Below are 21,417 nucleotides of genomic sequence, written 5' to 3'. Positions count from 1 at the left end.
TATAATTGAAGTTGTATAAAAATCATACATGTTTTCACTTTGTGTACTATCCTAACCACTCTCTAGTTACTACACTCTATATATCTCCTTCTCATTAATTTCGATTTACGTCGGTGTAGACTCACCAATAAAATAATTAGTGCTTAATTTGTCGATAAATTCTTCATTTATAAAAAAAAATAAATTCAAAATCTCTAGTTAATTAAGAGTGAAAAAAGTTTCATCTACTCTGATCATCACCTGATCGACCCTTTGAACTAATTAAGAGTTCAAGAAAAGGCGAGACGGGGAGATGGCGGGAGGAAGATCGTTGGAGCAAACGCCGACGTGGGCGGTTGCTGTAGTTTGTTTTGCGTTGGTTGCCATTTCTATTGTAATAGAGTTCATCATCCATCTTATTGGCAAGGTAGGCCACTAACCATGCAACATTTTGATGAGTTCAAGTTATATACGTACGTATAATTATTGTGTGTTATTAAATTATTCAAAAGATATCTACAAGCCAGTCTGATCATTAAATTATAAGATTTATAATCTTATAGTTAATATAATTTACATGCTACAACAAGTAAAATGTCTGATTATATATATAAAGATTTCTTACATTAACGAGGTAAAAAATATTTATATAATTAGGTCATTATAAATTAATCATAGTTAAATTCTTAAATATTTATACAAATTGTGTATATAACCTTATACATATTCCAATAATTTACAAATATAGTTTTATTAGTAATTTTATGTTTTTTTTCCTTGCATGTAGTGGTTGAAGTCTAAACACAAAAGAGCATTATATGAAGCACTTGAGAAGATAAAAGCAGGTACACTTTAAATTCATATTGTTCGGACCTTTTAACTATATTGTCATTTTTATTATGTTATTATCCAACAATTTAGAATTACATAATTTTTGAAGGATTGATCTGATCAACATACACCGAATGATATTTTTGTAGAATTTAAACAACATATATGCTCGTTAATTTTCTAACGAACATATTTTTATTTTTTTACTAATTTTTTTTTTGATTTTTTTTATAGAGTTAATGTTGTTGGGATTTATATCCTTACTATTAACAGTAGGGCAAGATCCAATTTCAAATATTTGTGTATCTGAAAAGATTGCAAGTACGTGGCATCCATGTAGTAAACAAAAAGAAGCTGAAATGAACAAATATATTTCCGGTGACTTAGAAGGTCATCGCCGGCGACTTCTTATAGCTGATGATGGCGGAGTCCGGCGAGTTTTGGCAGCTGCCGGAACTGACAAATGTGCAGACAAGGCATGTTACTCGTATTTATTATTTTTCTTAATGAACACGAGTAAAGCTAAAATGACAGTTGAAATGGAACAAAGAAAGTGTTATATACTCTTGAATGATTAAAGTATATATATATTTTGTAAGTAAATAAATAACATACCATATCATAAGTTAAAAAATACTTATAAGCTAATTTGATCGACTTAAAATTAATCAAAATACACCACCTTTGTAAGTCAATGCTAGTGCTTATAAATCGAAATATGTCAAAAGTCATCACTTAGTTATTACTCCTAACTTAATTAATTTTAGCTTAGATAGTAATATAAGTACTTAAAGTTTGACCAATTTTATTTTATTATTTTATCCTTGTTTTTAGCTAAACAAAAATCCTCACTTTCTATTGTTCCGTATTTGTTTTTTTTTTTTAAATAAAAAATAAAATTACCATTTTAACACAATGATACATTGATACTTTTAAATTTATCAAGATTTTTTCTTACCAAACATGCCAATTGTTCAAAAACATACTAAACAATTTGTTTATAAAATTAATTTCAACGCTTAAAAATATATTTTTATATTTAAATTTATCAACTATTTACGATCATCTAATCAAAACGAGCTGTAAATTGATTATCATTTTTTGAATTTGTAATTTGCAGGGGAAAGTGGCATTTGTGTCTGCTGATGGTATTCATCAATTACATATTTTCATTTTTGTGCTGGCTATTTTTCACGTATTCTATTGTGTTACCACATTGGCATTGGGAAGAGCTAAGGTATTTTTTTCAAATAAATATTTATTTACTTATTTTTCCTTTTTAAAAAATAGAAAATACTATTCAAAATATAGGTCAAGTTATTTTTGACCCTTTTTTTTTAAAATTTGGTTGTATTTTATTAATTTCAGATGAGTCGTTGGAAGACATGGGAAAAAGAAACAAGAACAGCTGAATACCAATTTTCTCATGGTAAAAATCATCCTAATATTCATTTTTGATTGAAGTTTATCGAATGTTATCTCATTAAATATAGAGCCTGTTTTCGATGTCCAAAATTCTCATTGAAATTAAAGTCAATATATTAACATGTTTAATAATTTAACAGATCCAGAGAGATTTCGATTTGCTAGAGACACATCATTTGGGAGAAGACATTTGAGTTTTTGGACTAAAAATTCAGTTCTTCTATGGATTGTACGTATCCTTCATCTCAAATTTATTATAATTTTTTTTTTGAGTTTAAAACCTATTATAATTGAAAATAATATATTATGTTATATTTTATTTTTTAATTATTTATTTGTAATTTAATTTGCAGGTTTGTTTCTTCAGGCAATTTGTAAGATCTGTTCCAAAAGTTGATTATTTGACCCTACGACATGGTTTTATCACGGTAAATACATAATCAATAATTAATATTGAATAAAATAACTAATTAATATTGAAAATTTAATGATAATTAAGTACATAATATATTAATTTATTTCCATCCAAATATAAATGTAAAAATAAATTTACGAAAATGGAAAATGACAATTTATGAATTTCTTTCAATATATATATATTTTTTTAAAAAGTCGTGTATTTTGTAAAGCAGAGATGGATGGTGCACGGGATCAATGAATTCAACTAAACTTAATGTTTTTGATGCAAGTCATAAATATATATATAAAAATCTAAATTCATTACCTTTAAATCAGAGTATTTTTTATTCAAATTAGCTTTTATATATATATTTGTTCTAATTTTATAATTTTGGTTTTTTTCCAGGCACATTTGGCACCTCAGAGCCACATAAATTTTGATTTCCAAAAATATATTAAGAGGTCATTAGAAGAAGACTTCAAAGTAGTTGTTAGCATCAGGTATTTTTTAACCTTTAAATTTATAGTTATTATTTCTAATTTAATTAATTAAATATACTTTAATCCATTTTTTGCACAAATATCGTGTTTAATCGATATATAGCTGAAATTAATCTTCTTTTTTGTTGTTTTTTTTTTTTTTTGCAGTCCCCCAATTTGGTTCCTTGCTGTATTATTCCTACTCTTCAATACTCATGGTAAATAAATACTCTAAGCGAATTTAACTTTCGATTAATTAAAATATACGTTTTTGATATCTTTATGTCAGTATTATATTATATTTTGACTATTTGTAGAAGTGCGTCACACTCAAATATGAAGTGAAAATAAAGTTTAATTTAGTATACATAACATAGGTATTCATATGATAAAAGCGAATTATACTTCAAGAAATGTATGATTATTTGTAAGCAAGTGGACATAAAATGCATACTTCAAGCAAACATTTTTTTAAAAAAATTAATCAATGTTTCGAGTTTGAGTTTTCAGTGTGAAATTAATTAATTTTATTACAGAGTGCTTGACCTTTCAATTTGGACTTTCCCATGTGAATCTAAATGCCTTTACCTTTCGATCTTAACTTTTCAACGCCCATTCAAATTTAATCAAATTTTAATATGGATATCGAGATTAAAAATTAAGTTGATTAAATAATTTCATTTGTCATTTGTGGACAGGCTGGTATTCTTATCTGTGGCTACCGTTTATTCCGTTACTTGTAAGTAATTCTAAATCATTTTGTACACATTTTGCATTTGACTTTTTGTTTCATTTATTTCTATTTTCCACATTTTATATATCTATCTTTCCATAGTGAAACTCAATAACTTAACCTTATATGTATTAAGAAATTTATTTACTAAATATAAATATTTGATTGTGACTCAATTATTATTATTCCCTATCTTAGTTAATATTGTATTTTTCGTTTTTTAAGAGTAAAACAGTTTAAGTTTGATTGAAAAATTTACGCAAGAAATTTTCAATTTTTTTTTGAAATGAAATTTATATATTTATAAACTACGTAAAGAGTATTATAAGTCACAATAATTGACAATTCAAAGTATTTAAAAGATATACGAAAAATTTACAGTCAAAGATAGACTTTTTGAATCTCAAAATTAAAAAAATACCACATAAATTAAGACGGAAAGAGTATTATACCGTATTATAGATTAACTTGAGATTATTGATTGTAAAACTCATCATAATTTTTAAATTCTGAATTAGTCTATATTTCTATGCTTTTAATAAGTACTTATGAAAATTCTGACTTCGTCATCGATACAGGTGATATTATTAGTAGGGACTAAACTACAAGTGATTATAACAAAAATGGGATTAAGAATTCAAGAAAGGGGAGAAGTAGTGAAAGGGGTCCCTGTGGTTCAGCCTGGAGATGATTTATTTTGGTTCAATCGTCCTCGTCTACTACTTTTTTTAATTAATTTTGTTCTTTTTCAGGTAATTTTTTTAAAAAGAAAAGTCATTTTTTAATTTTAAATATATATATATTTTACCTTATTAATTTTATATTTTTTTGTGATTTATTGCAGAATGCTTTTCAATTGGCTTTCTTTGCTTGGACTTGCGTAAGCTCAATTAACTCTAGTAGTAATAGCGTGGAGCCATTTTAACTTTCGTTAATCAATTAAATAGTCATTGTCATGGAGTTTTAAATTTAATTCATTCATGAAAATACCTTGGATTCTATACGTTACAACAATAACGATGTAATATATTCAGTATAATTTTATAAGTGAGGTCTGAGAAGGAGAGGATATATGCAAATCTTATCTTTATAAGGTAGAGAGTTCGGCCGGTCAGTGGCGGAGCCACCTTATAGTCAGGGTTCATCCGAATCCCCTTTGGCGGAAAATTATATTATTTATACATGGTTAAAATCATTTTTTAGGTATATATAGTAGATGTCGAATCCCCTTCGGCTATTTCGTGTGTCTATTTCTTCTTGAACTCTCTTATTGAAAATTCTGGCTCAGCCACTACAATCAATATACTAAGCTTCCGCAATGTGTGGGGTCTATTATAAATGCATTATCATGTATTTTTGTAAGAGGTTGTTTTCACGTTTCGAACAGCGTGACAACAACTTAACATATAGCAATAATTTGAAATTTCATGACAACGACTATTTTTCAATTATAAGGACTGAAAAGTGATTATTTGTGAATTCTCATAATTAATTTTAACTTTGTTTGGTTTCTCTTTTTTTTTTTTTTATATATAAAAAAAAACAGTATGAATTTGGGCTGAAATCTTGTTTCCACGACCATACTGAGGATATCGTAATTAGAATGACAATGGGGTTAGTATTAATTATCTTGTAATTTCTTGTTAAACTTTTATTAATTTGATCCAAATTACTTACATATGAAAATGTTGATTTAATTTTTGGTTCAGGGTTCTTATTCAGATTCTTTGCAGCTATGTCACTCTTCCATTATATGCTCTCGTGACACAGGTAAATTAAGTTATATACATCATCAACGTAAGGTTTTCTTTGAATATGTAACTCGTTTTTTTTTTAAAGATTATTAATCTCGCATTTTAAGTTTCAAATCATAGAAACAATAATATAATGATAACATTAACAAGTATTAAGACCATCTAGGTATTACGTGGGCGTTTGGACATAAGAATTAATGTGAATTTTGAAGTAAAAATAGAATGTTTTATTTTCAAGTTAAAAATGATGTTAAGAAATTAGAAATTGAAATTGTGTTTGAACATGAATATAAATTGAAGTTATTTTTTTGAATGTTTGCGAATGATTTGGAATGAAAAATTGTGAAAATTGGAGTTTTTTTCGAGTTTCGAAAAAATTAAAACAATTCTATGTCCAAACATTTTTTTCCAAAAAAAGTGAAAACTATCCATGGTCAACAAACGGGCACTAAAATTTCTATCCTTAACTAGAAAATATTTTTTTTTCACCTTCATGGAAATGAAATACTGAACTTATATATATAGTCAATATAATAGTTTGTTATTATATACTATCTATCTTACCTTTCATGTATTATCAATTTCACTTATTATGAAAATAATGTAAACACTTAAATGTTGCGATAGTGTAAAAATTCTTATACTTCAAAATGTTGCACAATTTTAAACAGATGGGATCAACAATGAAACCAACAATCTTCAATGAAAGAGTAGCAACAGCATTGAGGAAATGGCACCATAGTGCCAAAAAACACATCAAAGAGATCAACAAGCAACATTCAAATCCAACAACTCCAATGTCAAGTAGGCCAGCAACGCCATCTCACGGCATGTCACCCGTCCATCTCCTACGCGGTATCAGGACGAGTGACATGGACGTGAGTCCACGAAGATCGAGTTATAATGTAGACCATTGGGATATTGAGGGCTCGCCATCTCCAACCCGATTCTACCAAGGTGGTACTGGAGATGGCTCGCCCTCACCATCCTACATGCATCAAGTTCAAATTAGTCATGACGTAATACGTCATGACTCTGAAGGTCACGAGCCTAGTTTGTCAGAAATTGAGGCTTATGACCAACACGAGATCAATATGGCTCGTCCAAGGGATTTTTCATTTGATAAAAGAACGACTAGTGTATAATTAAATGTTAGAATTCATGTCATGAGTGGCAAAGTCACTTTCGTTGAAAGGACGTTAATTGACATCTCTTTATCGGAGAATTACACTACGTTGATAGTTCAATTTTTTTCTTTTATGTATGTATATTATATGTTGAATTTTTCATTAATTATTTTATGTGTTTAGTTCTAATCACATCAATGAAAATTTAGGTTTCACCGCTCATAATTTTTGCACAAAATTATTACATAATAAAATTGTTATGAAATATACAAAATATGTGACGATGTAATGAAGGAGATAAAGATGATGACTCACCCAAAATTACGAAAATTTGTTATGCAATGATAAGTACTCTTTTATTCTTAATTAAATATTTTGAATTTAATCTCTGAATATGAACAGATTTTGATGATTTTCCACCATAAAACGACAAACTCCGGGAACGACAAGTGACATATATAATGCAGCGCCCATAATGCAATAATTTGTATAACTTTTGTAATGGCTGCCCGCCCACGCACCCCTATCCATACATCGGCTATAAATAAAAAATTTTATTGGCAGATTCAGAATTTATAATATATGTATAATTTTTTTTAATTTGTATTTTGTATTTTGTATTTTAATTTCTCTATTGAAGTACTTCATGTCCCTACAGTATCTTGGATAATCTTTATTTTAAAATTTAATTTTTGAAGTTGTAACATGTCCGATATTGGACCCTAATTTTATATATATTCACACTTCAAATACCGTATATAAGTCGTAGAGATGAATTTTAAAAAAATTAGTTTATGAATTCTTGTATAGTTGTATTATAGAAAACACAATTGATCAAATTCTTATTAAGTTATACTGTATATATATTTAAGTGATTTTTGTCTGAATTCTGAATCAAAGCTAGTATCAAGTTGATACTATCAATATGGTACAACCTGTTTCATATCTTCAACTTTCCTTTCAATCAGGGGCGGACCTAGGTGGACCCGAACTTCCTCATCAAAAAATTACACTGTATATATAACATCAAATTTTAATTTTATGCATATATATATTAAAATGAACCCCCTACAAATAAACTATTGCCTTGGCTCAGTGGATAAGTGGTTCAACAAATGCCCTTGGGTCATGGGTTCGATTTCAATTGACAACATTTTTTACCTCCTTTAAATGCTTTGGAAAATGGAATTTTTGGGCTTAGACTTTCTTCTTCTTTTTTCATTATTTTTTCCTTTTGTTCCATTTCTTCTTTTTAATTTGTTTTTCTTTAAATTTATTAGACACATTCTTTTTATTTTTATTTTTTATTCTTTTTATATCTATTATTTATTTTGTTTCAACGTAACTTTTTTTTTCATATACTAACTTAAATAACTCTTTTAAAAAATGATGAATTATATTTAACTAGAAATTGATGAGATAGAAATATAATTTTTTTTAAAAAAAAGGTAAATTAGATGTAATTGAATGAAGAAACTTAAATATCATCAACATCCTTTCAAAAATATTAATTTATATAATTCATGAAATTTCTTTTATATTTTTAATTCTATTTTAGAGAGGTGAAAACTAAACATATTTGATTTATTCGTTATTTGTATTTTTTATAAATTATGACTAACCTAGTAAATTGAACTATATGAACTAAAAAAATTGACAATGCTATTTATTTATCTTTTGAATATGCATTATAATTTTAGTAACTCTATTCTTACACACTTTTAGAGAATCTTGACAATTTTCATAGTATTATGTGATTGAATGAATGCCAATTTATTTTTTTTAAAAAGGGAAAATTAAAGTATAAAAAGCACAAGAAATTTTAAGAATGCTCGATGGAGCATGATAAAAGTAGAAAGAAATGATTAATACGGTATAATAGAGTAAGTTAAATTTAGCATGATAAGGTAAATATCTTTCTTCTCTGTCTTGCATCCTTTTTCATCATTTAATTTTCACGTTTTTAGGAGTTAACTTATGTAATACAGTCGATCCACTAAAATTCTTATGAATGTATCTTTGTCCTCCATATTTTTAATTAGTTTAGTCTTTACTTTTATGAACCAATGAAATGTCTATGGTTTTTGTACAAAGAGCATGCCGAGGGACTACTACGCTCATCGCGCACTTACATTACCACCTGAACTTCTCCTTTATACTTTGAATCCTTGAGCAAAAATCCTGGATCCGCCACTATTTTCAACATGTAGGAGTGTGAAACGTCCACTATGAATACCAGACTTGATCACCTTAATTATATGATTTTGAACAATCCTCGACTCAAAACTCAAAGGATATAAAGTTTTTGTCAGTAGTCCCAAAACCTCTCACCCTTTGCTTTATTATTTCCCCTTGTTTTAATTGTCTTTTCATCCACCAATTTAATTTCCACACACCACATTTTTCACAAAACACAAGACATTTTTTATTTGATAAATGGAGAATTACTTTCAAGGGATAGTAGGAAAATTGGGAAGACAATGCTACGCAGTGTTCTGTTTGTGTGTGCTTCTTATTTCAGTAGCCATCGCTCATTATTCAAGTTTTTACGATCAAGAATCCAATCAGCAACACCGCCGCGTTCATGAACACACCAGGAGGCGTGTTCGGGCCTTACATGGTTCTCCTCTTCTTTCACGTCTCCCAAATTGCTAATGGAATTAGAGACGAATTTAGAATTTAAATTTAGAATTAATGAATAATGATGTTATATTGATCTTTGTTTAATTTTTGCAAGTAATGATGAATTTGAATTGATGTACTATTATTTTAATTAATTAATTTGCAAGATAACACATCTCGTTTTTCCCAAGATGGATGGATTACATTACATATTATAAGGTGCAATCTTATCCTTTCTGAATTAACGCAATTATATGCTGTCTCTTGCGTTTTGAGAACATATTATATTCGAATTATGATTATGTTTTAATCAAGTATCTAACTATATGATGAAATAATTTTATTAGACATTTTCGGTTCATTTGCAAAAGTGTCTTGTCGTGAGTTCATAGCTGTTCGTTATAGATATTTACGTTAATTACATAGAATATAATATATTTTTTTTCTTTAATTATACATATTAATAACAACTGAAATATGCATAAGTTTTTACGTGTTATCAAGGTTAATGTGTATAATTAAAAGAAGTAATATATTTTAAGTAATTAATCTATTTACGTAATGAGTGCTTGAGAACATATTAATAAAAATTTAAAAATTTGAATTGCAAGTATTTAATAAGTACACTTCACCATATGTTCATATCCTCATTCGAAACATCATAATTCGAATGTTAAAATGAAATTTATTGATAAGTTTAAGAGACTACGAGAAGTTAGGGGTGGAAGTTAATTAAACAAAAAATACCCCCAGCCCTTTTTGTGATTAACCTCCTTTTATGACTGAAAAAACTGATTACTACTAATTAATTACTCCCGCTAAATTCACTCTTCTCTCCCGCAAAAGCCGATATCGCCGGTGAACCTTTGCTTCGCCGGTAAACCAGAGAGAGAAAGAGAAAGTGAGAGAATAGCAGAATTCGATGAGACTAATAAAGGAAGAAGTGTATCTACGTTTCTCTCTCCTCCCTTTTTCCCGTCCGCCATCATTTTCTACTTCTCAAAAATCCCGTCACCGGGAAAAAATTGTTAACCGGAACCGAAAATGAGCGTCATCGACATTATCTTCAGAGTCGATTCGATATGTAAGAAGTACGAAAAGTACGATGTGGACAAGCATTCTGCTAATGATTCCTCCGGCGATGCCTTCGCTCGCCTTTATTCGTCCTTCGAATCTCAAATTGACACTACTTCTGAGGTAATTTCTCGTTCCGATTACACAATTGAATCGAATTGAGAGTTTTTTTTTTTAAAAAAATTGTTGTTCGATTTGGCAGAAAGCAGAGATGGCTGCTATGGAAACGAACAGAGCTAAAGCGGTGGCTATGAAGGCGGAGGTACGACGAACAAAGGCGCGTTTAATGGATGAAATAAAAAAATTGCAAAAGCTTGCTCAGAAAAAGGTAAAATTTTGGGTATTTTTGTGCTTAAATGTATGTATGTAATTGGAGTAGTTTTTTTTTTTCGTGTGTTTTCGAGAATTCTGCGTTTTGCTTGTTGTTTTGGTTTCCCATCCGGTGTCTAGTACCTGCATTGGGACCCATTTAAGGAAAGCCCCTCTACCAGAATTTTTTCTATATCCAGGCACGAACCTTAGACCTCTGGTTAAGATGAAGAAAGCCTATCCATCTCGTCACAATCCTTGATAGTGTGTCAAGGCGAGCTCTGCGTAATCTCTGAAGGAAATATATACTAGATATGATTTTGAACCATATGGTCTTCTTTTTATGTTTAATAATGTCGAAATTGGTTGATGTGTTCTCCTGTTGTAAGGTTATGTTGAGCAAAATGGTTGCTTCCAACATTTCCGAGTATCATGTTACTCAGACTCTCCAAAAAGTTGCCGCAACCATGTTGGATCCTCTGAAAATGCACTACTTTTGGAGGGATCCAGCATGCACCCGTCTACATTTTCTTAAAAGTTCGAGCAACATAGATATTCGGCATAAAGAACGTTTAACTGCAGAATTTCATTACCCAAGGTGCTAGTTTTGATAACTGGACTTTAGGTCGATGTATGAAACTTTTCATATTTGGAAAATGTTAGTCATAACTAGATTACAAACAGGTTAAAGGACTATCCCAAGAGGAACTGGAGACTCGTGGTGATTTGGTACTTATGCTATCGGAGAGAATTCAGGCAATACCTGATGGAAGTACAGATGCAGCCAAAACAACAGGAGGTCGCGGGACTTCATCGTTCAACAAAAATATAAAATTTGACTCAGGTAATATATAATCAATTCTTTTTTGCTTTCGTAACAATTACGTTCCTGGATTTCTCATGATGTCAAAAACGCGTATTAGAGGGACAGTTCAACGAGGGTTTCTACGAGCAAACTGAAGAGGGTACTCACTTTAGATCAGAGTACGAGATGCGGAAAATGAAACAGGCTTGTAACTTTCCAATTCTTGTTCTTTAATTCCTTTTTGTCTGTTAGTTTTACATGGAACCATCACATAACCGAATGTTGAATTCTATAGGATGAAGGATTAGATGTTATTTCAGAAGGTCTGGACACACTGAAGAATTTGGCTCGTGATATGAACGAGGTTGCCCCTCATTACCGACTTGCCTCCTAAACATGATTCTGTTCTCAGGAATAAAACTGTTTCTTGATCATCATTTTGTTCCACTTTGTTTCAGGAATTGGATAGGCAAGTTCCTTTGATGGACGAAATCGATACAAAGGTTAGAATGATTTCTTAAATCTCCATTTATTGGACTACTGTAACAAACAACGTTCATAATTCACCTTACTTCGGTTGTCTTACAGGTGGATAAGGCAACCACTGCTCTCAAAAACAATAATGTCAGACTCAAGGATAACATTAACAAGGTATCCTAAAGTTCTATTAAAATTCCTCCTCTCCTGTCCGGTTCACAAAGCAGATTACTTTTTCTTTGTTTCGAGTCAATTTTCTTATGAGGTTTACCTACTGGTGTAATTTTTCTTTCCTCCAGATAAGGTCCAGCAAAAACTTCTTTATCGATATAATACTTCTCTGTATTCTTCTGGGGATTATGGCCTATCTTTACAAGTGAGTATCTATCTTGAGAGATTACTTTACATTGTTTCTTCTTATTCAGCTTTGTGATACCTTCCTTGATGATAATTATGCTTAGAAGTTAACAAAAGACGCAACATCATTACTATTCGCATAATAATCTGACAAACATATGGGAATCTGAATTTCATTACTTACACTATAGAAAGATCGAAAAAGTATTGGGGAGAGGTGATTAGACAGGACATAATGTAGTTTCAACTTACCGATGACATGACCTTAGATAGGAGGGTGTGGAGGACACTCATTAAGGTAGAAGGTTAGTAGGTAGCAGTGCGTTGTCTTGTTGTTCGTTCATGTTAGTAGTCGTAGTATTGCTTATGTAGTTTCATGTTCTTCAGTTTCTGTTACTATCTGTTGATTCCTAGTACCTCGATTATTTTATTGTTTTGTTGTAGTTTCTGTTCTGTTACTATCTGGACTGCTTTAAATTATTTTTTCCGTTGAGCCAAGGATCTATCAGAAATAACCTCTCTACCTGTGAGGTAGGGGTAAGGTCTGCGTACAATCTATCCTTCTTTTCACTCGGCACAATCTTTGGTTGATGTCAAGTAGTTGCTTTAGTTGATGACTGCCTAGAAGAAAAATGAGGAAACCAGAGATTCTGTTTTGACTCAGTGTTCAAACTGGCTATGCCATTGGAATTTAGATTGATTCTGTTTAAAAATGTTCCAACTAGGCCTGCGTATATATGATCTTGAACAAATTAAGTAACATTTTATCAACTTTTCTACTATGCTCCTGGGGCAGTGGTGTAAAAATAAAGTAACCAAGCAATAGATATCGCATCTAGCACTTCTAAACAATTTTTCTTTATTGGTGCAGTGTACTAAAGTAAAGTACTGGGAGCTCGAGCTTCATTTGATCCTGATTGATCTCCCGCGGTCAGGTGTAAGATTCATCTACTCCCCGCGCTTGCTAATTCTATACTGTACTAGCCTTGGGAAATCCTAGAATTCACAGTTAAGATTGTATATTTTGGCTACTTCACCTTTTTATTGTCTTCTTAATATTATAGAAGCCTGTGTAGAAATGAATCAATTTTATCTAGCAGCCAATCTTTTTTACCATAAACTTGAGAGCAAGAAAGAAAATTGAACAGAAACAGATGGAGTGTTTGTTTTCTGGTGGGAGGGAGAGGGGAGCATTCTAGCAGAGGCGGAGTCACAGTTTTAACTACGGATTCAGGGGAACCTAGCTAGTAGTTTTGGTTCAAATTCTTTATTTGTGGTAAAAAAATTTATTTGATATGTATAAATAATTTATAAAACCAGTAAGCAAAAAGGATTATGGTTCAGAATGCATAAATTAAAATTCTGGATCCGCTTCTACGTATCAGAAATTTGTATTTGTTTTCATTTGTTCCTTATTACTTAATATATATGCATACAATTATCGCACTATTAATAGCAGGTAGTAACGTGTTGTCTTGCTTTTCGAGGGCTAAGGTTTTTTGGTGTTTGTCGTTGTATTAGCTATAGTATTGTAGTCTTTGCTTTTGATGTACTACATGTCATCCTTTGTTGTTTATTGTGTTTCGATTATCACACTGTTTTGTTGATCTTGTTCCTTTCTCGTAGGCTTTGCACTGCTTCCCTTGGTAGTTACTAAGTTTTCCCTACTGTTTCTTCTTTGTACTGGGATTTGCCCCACTTGAGCTGAAGGTTTTTTTGGAAAACTACCTCTCCACCTCCATGATATAATGATAAAAATTGCAAGGCTCTATGGTTCTCAAACTCCACTTACAAAATTTTATCAGGAAATAAATATAATAAAAGTGTCAAGTTTAGGTCTCGAAAATAGAATTGTCACACTTTTAAAGTTGAGCTTTTTCAGTTCAAATTTGTATTAGTCGAACTTCAGAGTAGGAAACACAAAAAACACGAGTACCAACATGTTCATTTTTTATATTCATCAAATTGTGAGAGGGAAATCTTTGATATATTAATTGGCGAAGGAAGTAATGTCAAGTTTGTTGTGCTTCCCGGGAATAATATAAAATAATATTTTCTTCGTCTCGTATTATTTGTCATTAATTTTTCTCCTCATTTTGTTACATCGGATTAATTATTTAATAAAGACAGAATATATCTTAAGACATAAATAAAGATAAAACAGTCAAAAATATCTCTTATATATATAAAATACGAAAGATAATTTGTGAATACGAGAATATAAAGATTGAGTGAGTGTAAATTCCTATTAGCACTATATTTGTTTTTGCTTTTCTAAGAGAGTTAATTAGGGTTAATTATACAAAGAACTATTCAAAGAGTAATGAGATTAGTTGAAGTTGTTGAGTAAATGTCTCCATCATTTTATTCAAGAAAATCAATATATAGAGAATTAAATAAAAATAATCTGTCTTTCAAATACTAAATTCCAAGAACTTAATTCCAAAAAAGTGGTTGAGTAAAATATGCTTCCTTTTTTCTTTTTAAGTATATTATTTAATAGAGACACCTAAAGGTTATACATTATCCATCTTTTAGGGATCGTTTGACTAGATGTATTAGATAAAATGTCTATGAATAATATTGATATTACATTTAATATAATGTCTGATTACTTAACTTCAAATGTCATTTATATAAAGTTGTTCCGAAGTAAATAGACATACAAAAATAATGCCCCCAAAGGTTGGCTATATATGCACTTGGGCTTTTTTAGTTACTATGTTCTAGTCAAATCATTTGTAACATGAGAATTTAGAAAAGATGTGTTAGAGAGAGACCTTGACAAAAAAATAGTAGATTTTTTGTATATATATTTATATTTTGTATCGCAAATAATTCTGAATCTAAACTACATATATACTTATATTTGTTTTCTTTATGATGGAATTGATTAACATTTTTTTTTATTTTTAATTAAAGTTCTTACATTAATTACTATCAGTGGATAGGAACAGTGAATAGAGCTGCTTCTTTCTTAATTAGAATTTTTGGTTTTTAAATTCTGAATATATAAAATTTGAATAACTTCTTTTCCTTCTCAACTCAAGGTGATCTAAATATCATGTCTACAACTCTCACCTCCCCGGAAAGCGCCTTCGTTCCCTATCAATTATACAATAAAATATATCTCGATTGGACTAAGAAGAATAAAAAAAGATCCTAGATGGAGTGTTACCTTTGCATAGACCTTATCCGATGCGAACTCGGATGAGTCGGAGACGAATAGGAGTACCAAACATCGAATTAAAAACAAACAAAAGAAAAAAAGAGATGTCAAATTAAATAAGCCCTAACATTGCTTGAAACAAGTACTTTTTCCACCATGGATCAATAAAAAAATTATGTTTTCATCAATTTCTCACCTAATCAACTCACTGAAAAAACTATGATGGGAAATTGATTCTTGATAAAATGCTGAAAAGTTTCATATTTTTTTTGTAAACACTACTATTTTTTCATTTTTTCGCCAATTTAATCAAAATATTTATATTTTAAAAAAAAGCTACCTAACATTTTCAGTGAGAAACTAATAAGAAAATAGTAACTTTTTAATAATGTAAAATAAGTACTGGGTGAGAAAAAATTAAATTTAATTATTAACAGTCACCAAATAAAGTGTGGAGAAACAATAATGACATAATCATTTTTACTATATGTAAATTGTAAAGGCAACATACTTTTTTTCAATCCCTCAATCAATCTTTTTGGAGAACTAAAGTTTTTCATTCTGTCTTTTTGCCCTTTTTTCTTTTTTTTCTTTAATTCATCATATGGTATTTGAACTTATCTACATTTACCCTTCTTAATTTATGTGGTATTTAATAGAGTACAAAATTCATAAATTAAAAAAATAAATTATGTTAGAGTGGTAAGTACTTCATCCTTAACCACAAGACTTTGGTTTAAATTTTCTTGAGTACGGAATCATTTTTGTTAGAGAGCGTTTTACCCTCAGTGTGAATCTTTCCAACGTGAATCTAAATTTAGTCGAGCTCTGAATATCAAAAATCTAGTGGAAAACCAAAAAAATATATGATCTAAAATATATCATATATATTTGTCTATATGTAATTTTCTTGTTAAAGAAAAATAAAATAAAAAAGATCATTCTTTTATAGATAGATTAAAAAAGAAATATATACCTATCAATCAAATTGATTGGAGGAGTATTAAAGAGTCATCAAAGGAAGTACTTTAGTCTCCCTTCCAATTTTTATGATTGAAATTAGTTTGACTGAATACGAAATTTAAAATTTAAATTTATGATTCAAAATAAAATATTTTATTAAAAATAAGATGTATTTATTTTTTTGAGGTTGGGATACAATCAGGGGCGTAGGCACATGTATGTTAGGGTGTCCAATTGGACATTCTTCGTCGGAAAAAAATACCGCATATACAAGTAAAATAATACACGAAGTGATTAAATAACATATTTTGGACACCCTTGACATAATAGGTTGTTATAGTCTAATGGTTTAAGATGTCTTGAATAAGTGTTTAGACATCTTTAATGAGCCAAATACAGTGGGGTTCGAACGCCCACCACAAGTGTGAAGGTGTAGGCAACTCGATCACCAACCGAACTATAAAGTTAAATTAACCTATATTTATCGAGACCGATAAAATAAAAAATATATCATATAAATTGAGACGAGTGATATCGTAGTATATATAATTCAAAAGCAGAACCTTCGTATTCAAAATAAAATATTCTCTCAATTTTTTTTTAATATTTTGAAAGCAACACATCATGCAAAGCTGTGGCAGCAGTATATATATTGACAAATTGATACAGTTATTCTCCTCACTCACCCCACTGTAAATTATACAATATTTACTTGCATAGGGAATTTAGATTACTAACAAAACGATTTACGAAAATTCAGTAACTTTTGTTTTAATTTTATGTATCAAAATAGATATTAAATATTTAATTTATTATGAACTCGACTACTGTGTATATTATTAACTTGAGGTTACCGTCAGAATCCCTAAACTTTAAATTTTATAAATATTTCCTTTTTTTAGTTTCTCATCTAGTGTCTGATATCAACATAAGACTCAATTGGACTAGGGTTTATGTCTTAAAGTTCCATATTAGAATAAAACTCTATAACGAAAGTGAATCGTATCGAATAAGAATATGGATTCGAAATCTCTGATTAAAACTGAAAGAGTACTTGTCACTCCACGACAGCCCTAGTAATAGGTAATAGGTTGAAGTGGTCCACTTGAGTCTATGGCTGACCGACTTCTAGAGACAAAAGCCGTGTGTGAGAGAAGGAATAATATAATAGAGGAAAATATTCTTTCTTTTATTAAGGTATAATAATTTTTTGCTTCTACTTCTACTATATACTAAAAATCAAACATAAACTCAAAGAAGAGGAAAATCAAGAAGAAGTGAAGTTGTTATAACAACTCTATTGTTTGTTTTTGTTTTAAAAACATAGTACACTATACAATGAGTATTTCTTGGGATTTAGCTGTTTTGAGCAAATCTTGTGGCTTCTCTTGAAATCAAGCTGAGTTGAGTTGAACTGAAGTGAACTAAATCGAACTTTTTTTTTTTTTGGTGTGTGTGTGTTCATTTTACTTCAAATTTTGAGGTTCAAGAAGAAAATGATGTCTAATGATGGTCTTTCTTGCTCCATGAGAGGTGGTTTCACTTTCATTCAAGATCCAAAAAACCCTAGTACTAATATTAATCATCCAAATCCAAACCCTAATTCAAATCCAGATGTTTCTTGTGCTAATAAGAGGAAGAGAAATCTCCCCGGAAATCCAGGTATAAGTCGTCAGAGGCAGATCCATAATTTGAATTATGAAGCTTATATATATTTTGTTTGTTATTAATTAAATCAAAGATGGATTCAGAATTTATATATTTAACGATTCCAAGCTTCTTCGAAAAATATGAGTTTAATTAGAACTTAATATTTATATGACTATATACTTTTAAAGATTTTTTTTCATGTATGTATACTTTTTTAGTTGAAAATGATGTACGACGTTCATTGAACTCACTCTTGACACTCTAAATCCGCCTCTGAATCCATCAATAACATGTTTTTTTTATACATACCTTCAAGATTTTATTTCTTTTTTCCTCCTTTTTTCAATTGAAAATGATATACGACGTTAATTGAACTCACTCCCAACACTCTAAATCAAATTTTTTCTTCTCATTTTAACCCTTCTTGCTCTAACATAACTAACTTCTTTTTGTTGCTAAAAAATAGATCCAGATGCAGAAGTGATAGCTCTTTCACCAACATCTCTAATGGCGACGAATCGATTCGTGTGTGAAATATGCAACAAGGGTTTCCAAAGAGATCAAAATTTACAACTCCATAGAAGAGGTCACAATTTACCATGGAAATTGAAACAAAGAAATAACAAAGAAGTTATAAAGAAAAAAGTTTATATTTGTCCAGAAAAATCATGTGTACATCATGATCCATCAAGAGCATTAGGTGATTTAACTGGGGTTAAAAAACATTATTCAAGAAAACATGGTGAAAAAAAATGGAAATGTGAAAAATGTTCAAAAAAATATGCAGTTCAATCTGATTGGAAAGCTCATAGTAAGATTTGTGGTACTAAAGAGTACAAATGTGATTGTGGCACACTTTTTTCCAGGTACGTAATCTCTGTCTGAATTTACGTAACACATTTCAGATTTACTGGTAACTAAGTTTAAATGTGACTATGATACACTCTTTTCTAGGTACTTTTCATGATTTAGATTTTATTACTTTTAGAGAATTTAGTTTAATAGAGAATATTGGTAATAAAGTACTAGTCCTATAATATGATTAGTTTGTTGATGAAATAAATGGTCTAGATATATGTGAAATTTAATTCTAACTCAATCAAGATTCACTACAAAAAGTTGTAAGCTTCTATCGCAAAATTACTCGTAGTTAATTTTTTTTATAATCCATCGTTAATCTGTTATAAAATTGCTTGTTGCTAAGTTTTTAATAATACGTTGCTAATTTGTTCCAAAATTTCTCATATAGCTAAGGTTTTGATAATATGTTGTAGCTAATTTCTCGCAAAGTTGTTTGTAGCTAAGTTTTTGATAATTTGTCGTTAATCTATGGTAAATTGCTTGTAGCTATGTTTTTGATAATTTATCGCTAATTTATTGCAAAATTGTTAGAAGCTGAGTTTTTGATAATATGTCATTGTGTATGTAATATATTGCTAAATAGGACTAGCGATGGATTTCTGTTGTTATCTATGTAAATTGTCTATCGTTAATTTCTATTTTTTTTCAGTTGTAATTTTTGAAGGGTTTTGTTTTCTTCTATTTAATTTATCCATCGCTAATTTCTATAACAGAAAGGATAGCTTTATAACACACAGAGCATTTTGTGATGCATTAGCTGAAGAAAGTACAAGATTTACATCAATCCCAACAGCAACAAATCTTAATAACTTGAGAAATCAATTGATGAATGGTGGGATTAGTACTAATCTCCAACAGCAACAACAACAAATGAGTGGAAATATTTCTCAATTAATGGGATTGGGATCATTAGACCCTTCAAATCAACTTAATCTTGATCATGGACAAAAAACAAGGCTACCACTTTGGCTTCATCATAACAATGCAAATTATGGTAAGCACACAGGTTCATCTGAATTCAGTATGTATATATATGTGAAAGTCACTAAAATATCGATAAATATTTGATTTTGACCCGTAATTTCGAAAAATACAATGAATTAGCACTGTTGGTAGATGTCAGATCCTCAAAAAATAGTGTATTTTGAAGGATCCAACACATGGTGCAACATCATATTTTATAGAGTCTAAACAACATAAACTAAATGTTGTAATCATATTTAAAATTAAAATTATGATTTCGTCTCTATAAGTTACAAGTGAGTTCCACTTAACTTGATTTATATGTATATGTGAAATTCCTTTATCCTTATTTCAAATTTTGAATCTGTCTCTGCTCTGCAGGTAACCCTGATGACTTTTTATCAACACCATCAACCACAACAAGCACCTTGGCTCATGAATTGGTACAAATGGCACCACATACAAACATGTTAGGCTTGTCTCCATCACAGAACAATAACAACAACAATAATAATCAATGGTTCGTCAATGACAATGGTGGTGGTGCCATCACCACCACCTCGTCATCGATGCCACGTGTGCTAAAGGAGGAAGAAGAGAACAAAAGTCTTAGCCCAATGTATTACAATAACAGCCACATGTCAGCAACAGCACTTTTGCAAAAAGCAGCCCAAATTGGATCAACAATTCACCACAACAATTCACCACTCTTTAGCAATCAATTTGGGCTAATGACCTCATCTAGCCTTAATATGATGAATAATTCTTCATCATCAAGTGCTACAAATGTGGCTATTCATGAAAATATTCAAGGAAGTAATGGATTGCTAATAGGGGCTACAAATTCAACATCTTTTGTGGCCAACAATGCAAATACTTTGATGATGATACAAGATAAAGGGAAGCAAGGTAACTTAACAAGAGATTTTCTTGGTGTTGGAAGGAATGAAAAGAGGCCATTTTTGCAACAAACTCATGAGATGGCCAAGTTTGATAATAATAATAATAATAATAATTCTAGGATTTTTTAATAGGTTATTAGATTTTGTTTTTCCTTAATTGGACTCGTAGATGTTGAAGACAACAAAAGAGAGTAGTTGAGAGCGTCGCCTCCAGAAAAAAAATCCATCAAATAATCAGAGGCAGAATCAAAATTTCAGTTTTGTGAATTCTAAAATTTTAAAATGGCTACTTGATCAAGTGTTATTAAATGTGAGTTTTAAATATAGAATCATAAATGTTAAATGAATTTCTTAATACAAATATACTATCTGATCAAAAGATAATGAGTTCGACCGCAGATTGACTTCTATGCTCTTGCTTCGCTCATGCTTATAATGTACAACTTTGGATTTAATCGAGTTTCAATGCAAATATAGACACCGAAGGAGATAAACATATTTTTTTAGAGATCTTGTGAATTGTGGGGGCTACTACAA

General features: G+C 30.1%; 3 protein-coding genes across 3 annotated transcripts; all 3 read left to right on the top strand.

The window, feature by feature from the left end:
• The first annotated feature begins 265 nt into the window (after nt 1–265).
• Nucleotides 266–6,825, top strand: LOC125843728 (MLO-like protein 2). Its single transcript, XM_049522915.1, has 15 exons — nt 266–406; nt 767–824; nt 1,045–1,286; nt 1,931–2,047; nt 2,179–2,239; nt 2,376–2,464; nt 2,589–2,663; nt 3,041–3,135; nt 3,283–3,332; nt 3,813–3,853; nt 4,426–4,599; nt 4,692–4,727; nt 5,394–5,461; nt 5,557–5,617; nt 6,273–6,825. Exons 1-15 carry the CDS (start codon nt 293–295, stop codon nt 6,744–6,746), a joined length of 1,755 nt encoding a protein of 584 aa, XP_049378872.1. The 5' UTR covers nt 266–292; the 3' UTR covers nt 6,747–6,825.
• A 3,372-nt stretch (nt 6,826–10,197) lies between these two features.
• LOC125843702 (syntaxin-71-like) lies at nt 10,198–13,701 on the top strand. The gene is made up of 9 exons (XM_049522883.1): nt 10,198–10,547; nt 10,627–10,752; nt 11,418–11,577; nt 11,657–11,742; nt 11,834–11,902; nt 11,997–12,041; nt 12,127–12,189; nt 12,315–12,391; nt 13,244–13,701. Exons 1-9 carry the CDS (start codon nt 10,395–10,397, stop codon nt 13,254–13,256), a joined length of 792 nt encoding a protein of 263 aa, XP_049378840.1. The 5' UTR covers nt 10,198–10,394; the 3' UTR covers nt 13,257–13,701.
• A 4,037-nt stretch (nt 13,702–17,738) lies between these two features.
• On the top strand, nt 17,739–21,225 carry LOC125843685 (zinc finger protein BALDIBIS). Its single transcript, XM_049522857.1, has 4 exons — nt 17,739–18,166; nt 18,621–19,020; nt 19,729–20,009; nt 20,360–21,225. Exons 1-4 carry the CDS (start codon nt 18,001–18,003, stop codon nt 21,007–21,009), a joined length of 1,497 nt encoding a protein of 498 aa, XP_049378814.1. The 5' UTR covers nt 17,739–18,000; the 3' UTR covers nt 21,010–21,225.
• The last annotated feature ends 192 nt before the right edge of the window (nt 21,226–21,417 follow it).

The sequence above is a fragment of the Solanum stenotomum genome, chromosome 11 (genome assembly GCF_019186545.1).
Source record: "Solanum stenotomum isolate F172 chromosome 11, ASM1918654v1, whole genome shotgun sequence".
NCBI classification, from domain to species: Eukaryota; Viridiplantae; Streptophyta; class Magnoliopsida; order Solanales; family Solanaceae; genus Solanum; species Solanum stenotomum.
This window is presented reverse-complemented; position numbering and strand designations above follow the sequence as displayed.